This window comes from Monodelphis domestica, chromosome 1 (genome assembly GCF_027887165.1).
Source record: "Monodelphis domestica isolate mMonDom1 chromosome 1, mMonDom1.pri, whole genome shotgun sequence".
NCBI classification, from domain to species: domain Eukaryota; kingdom Metazoa; phylum Chordata; class Mammalia; order Didelphimorphia; family Didelphidae; genus Monodelphis; species Monodelphis domestica.
The window spans coordinates 474,586,349-474,594,228 of record NC_077227.1 but is presented as its reverse complement, the minus strand read 5'-3'; the positions used below and the strand labels follow the sequence as shown (position 1 = coordinate 474,594,228).

General features: G+C 32.7%; 1 protein-coding gene across 4 annotated transcripts in view; it reads right to left on the bottom strand.

The window, feature by feature from the left end:
- Positions 1 to 69: 69 nt before the first annotated feature.
- The window catches only part of CAMSAP1 (calmodulin regulated spectrin associated protein 1), a 69,109-nt gene continuing 61,298 nt past the window's right edge, over positions 70 to 7,880 (bottom strand). For all 4 annotated transcript variants that reach the window (XM_007475331.3, XM_007475333.3, XM_001373497.5 and 1 more), the window contains 3 exons: positions 5,650 to 5,765; positions 4,413 to 4,531; positions 70 to 2,184 (listed from right to left, as the gene is read on the bottom strand). In XM_007475331.3, the coding sequence (XP_007475393.1) occupies positions 1,882 to 2,184; positions 4,413 to 4,531; positions 5,650 to 5,765 (538 nt within the window). In that variant the 3' untranslated portion in view covers positions 70 to 1,881. The remainder of the gene's footprint in view (positions 2,185 to 4,412; positions 4,532 to 5,649; positions 5,766 to 7,880) is intronic.

Genomic DNA, 7,880 nt, shown 5'->3' with positions numbered 1-7,880 from the left:
TGAAGGCTTATGAGTTCTCACCAAAATGAATCTTAACTTCACACATAAATGAAATTAAAATAAAGCAAATTATTTAATCATTTTTATTAATTTCAGTGCTTTTTTAAAATAAATATGATAATATATCAAACATACAGTGAGAAATAAAGCAGAAGAATGAAAAGCATGGTAACAGAAAAAATTCACTCATAACTTTAATACTTAGCACTTTAGAAATCATAAAGCCTTTAGTTATTTATTTACAGCACAAGGAACCAGCTATCCCTAAACACAATATATACAACAATGCAACAAACTACAATCTTTTTCTTCAAGGGGCTGAGAAGACTGCAATAAAACCTGCAGTTCTAGTGTTTTATTTTGTACCATATTTTCTCCTTTATACAACTTACCTTTTTTGTCTTTAGGTTTATGTAATAATTACACTTGTGTATTTTAGAGGAGTTTTTTTCCCTACTGTTCTATAGTGCCCTCCTCAGTACAAGATAGATATACATATATCCAAGTAACACTTCCAAGTAAACATGTGCAAACCTAACAAATGCCTTCAGGCAATAGTGTCAAATCAAGATGTCATAGCAACCAGTTAATGATTAAATAGGATTTAACTACAGAGCTCTAGATGTACACTTGAAAACATAGGTGCTGAAAGGGAACTGTAAGTGCATAAAGAAGGAAATCAAAATACAAATTTACTCCTGTAATAGATAGTATTATACTCCCCAAATGATTTGATCTGCTAGAAAAACACTAAAAGATATTTAGGGTCTTAACTAAAGATTTAATATTTCAACATGAAAAGAATCCAAGCCGTTTCATTTATCTAGACTTTTGAAACAACAGCAACTCTGTAATTTAAAAATTTTAAATAAGATGAAACAAAATTACTTTGTCACCCTAAATTAATAGTAAAAAATTGCACATACTCTGTTCAGAGCATGCTGCTCCTTCAGAATAAAGACAGGACAAAAGAAATAGAATTACATGTCATGACAATAAAAACAGTAAAAGGACTTAAGATCTTAAGTGCACCATCTTATATGAGGAACGTGCTCAGAGTGAAAATATTCTATTTTTGCCAAAATATGTCTTTAATAAAGTTAACAAATCATTAGAACACTACCCAAAACTTCATCAATAAGTTTTCATTCATCTTGCCAACTAAGCAAGTACTAGTTTATAGCACCTATAATTTTTTGCGTCCCCATGATTGTGTTCCAGATGTAGTCATCTCTAATAAATCTACAAATGTTATTTTAGACAGCCTTTGCAATCTTTCAGTGCTTTTTGTTAACTATTGTCAGTAAACTTTTTTTTTCTCAGCCGCATAAGTTGGGAATTTTTTCCCCATAAATCTGAAAACTGGGATTCAATGTTGGCAGTAGATACAATCATATATCTTATAATTCCTCAAAGGAAAAATAAAGTCCCCAAATAAGAATTTTTTCTATACACATTCAGAAACTCATGACCCAAGATCAATTCTCAGTTCTTCCACTGTAATGTGGAAGAGGGAAAGGCAAGAAAAGCAAATTAAATCATTTCCAATTTGTACCGATAGAGAGCTTCAAGTAAAAGGAAATTCACTGGTTAAAGATCTTGCTACATGCACGGTCCCTCATTTGAAAGCTTCAGTAGTTAGCATTAAATATAACAGTTGATTTGAGTCATTAAAAAACACTGGCATTGTTCCTTCATTATTTTTAACTTGCATTAGGTGTGTATGTGTGTGTGTGTTTTGAGGGGAAAGAAGATTCATTTTATCTAGAAGCCTCTTAAAAAAGTTTTATGGTTTTGCACATTTCGTACCCAAATTGAAGAAAGTAGTAAATATTCTTCTTTCAGCACAATCCCCTCAGATATATGTCCCCCAAATCAATGTCATTTACGAGTCTGAGTCTTCTTTGGCACTGCTGGCCGCTTGGGTTGCCACAAATGGTTATGAATGGTAAGAGCATCCACACTGACAGACATGGTTTTGGCTGGAATCAGGTTAAACTGTTTTCTGTCTGAGCTATATTTATAAAGCTTGTCAATCATTTTCTTAGTGATGCTCTTTGGCCCAGTGCCTGTTAGCTTGTAGATTTCTTCAGTATCAGGATAATAGCAATAAAGTGCCCTAAATTGGCATCCAGCATCACGAAACAATATAATGTAGTGGTTGGCGTCACACTTCTCCAATTCCTAAATTGGAAGTAAATAGCAAAATTAACTATTTACAACAGGGTTAACATACATATTACATATAGGACAGCAAAATTAACTATATATACAATAAGATTATCAAATATATAGAGATAAAATAGGTTACATATAAGCAATTAATAATAATTGTTATTTTAAAGTGGCAAATGAACAAGGTTATAGAACTACTAAAAATGTATGCTAATTATTTGTCAATTCTATTTGAAAAACATGACTTATAGCCCCTGGGATTTCAAACTTATAACCTATTAGGATTTTACAGTGCCAAGAAATTTACCAGGCTGAAATTTAACAATATCTACTACCTTGAAGAGAAGCATAAAAAGAGAAGTCTAGGAATTATGCAACAATCAGATATCAACTTCGGGGGATGGGGGGGGGGGAAGAGATCTCATCTACCATTACTATGAAACTCTCTAAGTAAACACAGTGCTAAGACAGACCAAACTTAAAATCATTAAGTTAAATGGACTAATTATAGAGTATCAAGACTTACTTCCATCATAGAAGTTGTGACCTCTAGAATTTTAACTTTTATCATAGAAAGTTAATAAATGAAGACAAAAGAATCTTGTCTCCTTGTAGGGAATTTTTGGTTGAAGATAACCAGAAAGTTCTTTAAATAAAGTTAAACTCTCCTGAAAAAAACACATGCCTACAGTAGCCAAGTATTTGGAAACTTTGGGTATGAAATGCTAAAATCTGAGTTAGCCAACCATGCCATTTCTTTTTAGTACCTCTTCCCGTTAAGAGAAAGATTATTCAGAACTGTACAAGATTCTTTCCTGAAGAGATCAATCAATTTCCAAATGGCCTGAAGCCATCAATGGCAATATAATATATTTCCCCAGGCCCAAAACTCATTTTTCATGAATTGTTTCATCTCTAGTAAGTCCTGATAATTCGTTCTTCTGCATTTTAACAACTTCATTCAATTCCTAATAACTACTACTGTTGTATTATTATTGCAAAAGACTTTTAACTTGTCTTTTCTTTTTTCCCTAAACCATCCTGAGAAGAAAAATCTTTTGCTAAAATACAATTTTCTTTTTTTTTTTTTAAACCCTTACCTTCCATCTTAGAATCAATACTCTGTATTGGTTCCAAGGCAGAAGAGAAGTAAGGGCTAGGCAATGGGGGTTAAGTGACTTGCCCAGGATCACACAGCTAGGAAGTGTCTGAGGCCAGATGTGAATCTAGGCCCTTCCGTCTCTAGGTCTGGCTCTCAATCCACTGAGTCACCCATCTGCCCCCTAAAATACAACTTCATCATGCTCTTCACCTATTCTGCCACTGCATGACCCAAGAAATTAATTTAACCACTCTATCTAGATTTTAATTGCCTCATCTGTAAAATGAAGGCTAGAAAATCTCTATGGTCCCTTTCCCTTCCATTCCAGACTTATTTTGGCATTCAAATTCCTCCATTATTTGTCTCTAGTTTGCCATTTCAATCCAATCTGTCTCATCACTATCCCTTATATATACCAATTTTATTCTTCCCTATATACCTTTGCTTATTTTCCCCAACTTTCAGCATGCTCCCCTCTCTTATTTATCTAAGTCTTTCAAGTCCCAACTAAAATTCTATATTACCAGTCACTTATGTCACACACTTATCTCTTCTCATTGTACACAAGTTATCACTTATCATATACCATTTTGTGTATTACTGTTTTATGTATTTAAGTTTTATCTCTTCAACAAGGTTGCAAATAAATTGAATTCAAGGATTCCATCACATAGTTCTCTTGTATCTCCTGAGAGCACTATGAACAGAGTAGATATTCACTGAATCCTTTGCTTAGTTCAACTAAATTATAAAAGAGGTCAATTTGTTAATGGTCTTTATCAAAAAGATTGGTATGTATCATGGAATAATGGATAGACTGCTGGACTTGGAGTCAAATAGATGTTCAAAATCTGCCACTGACACTAGCTATGTGATGACTAGCAAGTTACTTCAACTTTATGAGTCTTGCAATTATGTGCAAAATAGGACTATTACTCCTCATAGTAACTACACCTCAAAGTGTTGTTATATGGTTCAAGTATAATGTATAGGAAGTACTAAACAAAGCATAAACTGTGATATAAATATCAGTTAATCTTAGAAATTTGGGATAATTTTCCTTGAAAAAAGATTGATATTTTCTACTCATCCCCTTACCTATATGAAATGCACAACTGATACTACTAATACTTGCCTCCAGTATTGAATTCTTGTGTGGTTCATTTACTTTTCCAGCCAGACAGCAATGGGATATAGCATTGTGAATAATTGGTTTATTCGACTTGCTACTAGGCTCCTTGAAGAGCTTGGGACCTAGGATAATATAACAAAACAAAAAATGTATAAAACAAGTACTATAAGATATAACAACAAAAAAATTTTAAAACTACAGTTCTTAGCATCAAACTATGAGTAGAGTTGTGATATTTGTCATTTCGTGCATTCTGGGACCCAAGGAATCAACATGAACAGAAGCTATTACAAATTCTTTTAAAGGACAGTAATTGGTTATAAATAAATTTTTTAAAGTAATATTAGTAGGGGGCAGCTGGGTGGCTCAGTGGATTGAGAGCTAGGCCTAGAGACGGGAGGTCCTAGGTTCAAATCTGACCTCAGACCCTTCCCAGCTTTGTGACCCTGGGCAAGTCACTTAACCCCCATTGCCTAGTCCTTACCACTCTTCTGCCTTGGAGCCAATACACAGTATTGACTCCAAGACAGAAGGTAAGGGTTTAAAAAAAAAAGTAATATTAGTAGTCAATAATAAGCACCCCTCTGTTTTCTGGTGGTAAAACAAAACAAAAAAAAAACCTACTCATGGGGAAAAAATGAGCATGACACTGATCTAGAAATTTTTTTTTTTTGCAACAGCACACAACCATTTGTAATGAGTTACAATAGAACTTGCAAAATTATTCTGAATTAAGCAGTTAAAAGTCAAGTACTGAAAATTTTAGCTTAAGTTCATTTCTCCCTCCTCCCTGCATTAAGGAAAGGAAAGAATTTAACTGGGAATTAAAGAGGGGGTAAGTTTAAGAATTTTATTTTAAAAACTTTTAGCTAGTTAAAGAGAACATTACAGTTCGGATATCACATCATTTTCAATCAGTAAGTCTAAAATGATAAATATAATTTACCTGAAAACGACATAAATAAGGGGCAGCTAGGTGTCTCAGTGGATAGAGAGCAAGCCTGGAGAGAGGAGGGTCTGGGTTCAATTCTGGACTCATATACTTCCTAGGTATGTGATGCTAGTCCAAGTCACTTAACCCCCACTATCTATTCCTTATTGCTCTTCTGTCTTAGACCCAATTCACTGTATTGATCCTAGGACTGAAGGTAAGGAGTTTTTTAAAATGCCAATGATCATTCAAAACTAGGAATTTAAACTTTAGTAGAATTCAGATTTGTCTTGTCCTAGAAACATTTACCAGTGTATTCTGCCACAGATGCAATCGAAGATGCTGTAGAAGCGTTTTCCCAATCTCTTTCTGTATTCCTGCTAGGATTCCTGCTTAATATTGGCAAAGATTCCATGGATTCCACTCTAGACAATAGAAAGTGAAAAAGAAAATGATTAAGAAAAAATGTCACATTCCTTCTAGTCTTTGTTACTTGTCATGTAATTTATTTATTAGGATATGGCAAAAGCTTTGGGATATTATATTTCAGAAAGCAAAGGTTGCTAGGACTACAACCAAGAATCACCTATCCAATGAAATTGAGTATGTTCCTTCAGAGGAAGAAATGGTCATTTTAATGAAATAGAGGCCTTTCAAAAATTCCTGATGAAAGATAAACTAAACAAAAAAATTTGATGTCCGAATACTAGACACAAAAGAGAAGTATAAAAAAGTAAACAGGAAAGCAAAAACTTAAGGGATTCAATAATAATAAGCTGTTTACATTCTTATATGGAAAGATTAAATTTGTAATTCTCAAGAACTTTATCACTATTAGGGGGTTAGAGGGAGTACATAAAAACAGGGGGCACAGGAGCAAAATGAAAATGATATGATGATATTTTTTAAAAAAACAGAAGGAATGAGGAAGAATGCCCTGGGAAAAGAGAATGAGAAAAATTTTAACACATGAGAAGGCACAAAAGTTTTTACACTGGAGGGAAAGATGGAGGTGAACCACACTTGAATCATATTCTCATTGGACTTGGCTCAAAGAGGGAATAACATCTACACTCAGTTGAATATAGAAATCTATCATATCTAGTAATGATACAGTTGGGAGGGGGCACTTAAGAAGGGAATTTAAAGAACAATTAATTCCAATACTTTATAAACTGTTTGGGAAGATAAGCAAAGAAGGGGCCCTATCAAATTTCTTTTACAACACAAATATGGTGCTGTTACCTAAACCAGGAAAAGGAATAATTAAGAAAGAAAACTAGAGACCAAATTTTCTAATAAGTGATGCAAAAATTTTAAATAAAGTACTAGCAAGGAAATTATAGCAAAATATTACAAAGATCATATACTATGTGCAGGTGAGATTTATAATAGGAAAGGTTGAATATTGGGAAATCTATCAGCATAATTGACTATATCAATAACAAGACTAAAAGAAATCACATGATTATCTCAATAGATACAAAAAGGGCTTTTGACAAAATATTAACACCCAATCCTATTAAAAACACAAGAGAGTGTAGACATTAGTGGAGTTTTCTTTTAAAATTATATATATATATATATATATATATTTATATATATATATATATATTTTTTTTTAAATCACTATCAGCTAGCATTATATGTAATGGAGATAAGCTCAAAATCTTCCGGATAAGATCAGGATGGCCCCATAAAGCAAGGATGCTCATTATCACCACTATTGTTCAATACTGTTCTGGAAATGCTAGCTAGAACAATAAAAGAAGAAAAATAAATTGAAAGAATTAAAAGAGGCAGTGAGGAAACTAAATTATCACTGTTTGCTGATGATATGACTGTATACTTAGAGAATCAACAAAATAATCAACAATTTTAGCAAAGTTGTAGCATGTAAAATAAGCCCACATAAATCATCAGCATTTATATACATATATTATCAACAAAGCCTAGAAGCAAGAGATAGAGAAAAATCCATTTAAAATAACTGTAAAGGATATAAAATACTAGAGTCTGTCTGTCAAGACATACCTAGAAACTACATGATTACAAAACACTACCATAAATTATTTTATAAAGCTAGAAAAAACAAAAACAGAATTCATCTGAAAGAATAAAAAGTCAAGAATATCAAGAGAATGAATGAGACAAAAATGAAGGAAATTGATCAAGCTATCAAACTACATTATAAAATGGTAATCATCAAAACAACACGGCTAAGAATTAGAGTAGCAAATCAATGAAACAGAAAAGGTACACAATACATGGTAATAAACCACAGTATGGCAGAAATTAGATGAAGACCAACACTGGATACCATATACCAAGATAGAGTCAAATGGATATATGATTTAGACATAAAGGATAATACCATAAGCAAAATAGAGAAAACATAAGTTTTATCTGTTAGATATATGAATAAGGGAAGAACTTACAACCAATGAGAGAGCATTTCCGGATATAAAATAGATAGTTTTAATTATATTAAACTAAAAAACTTTTACATAAAAAAACCAAAACAACCAAGCCTAGAAGGG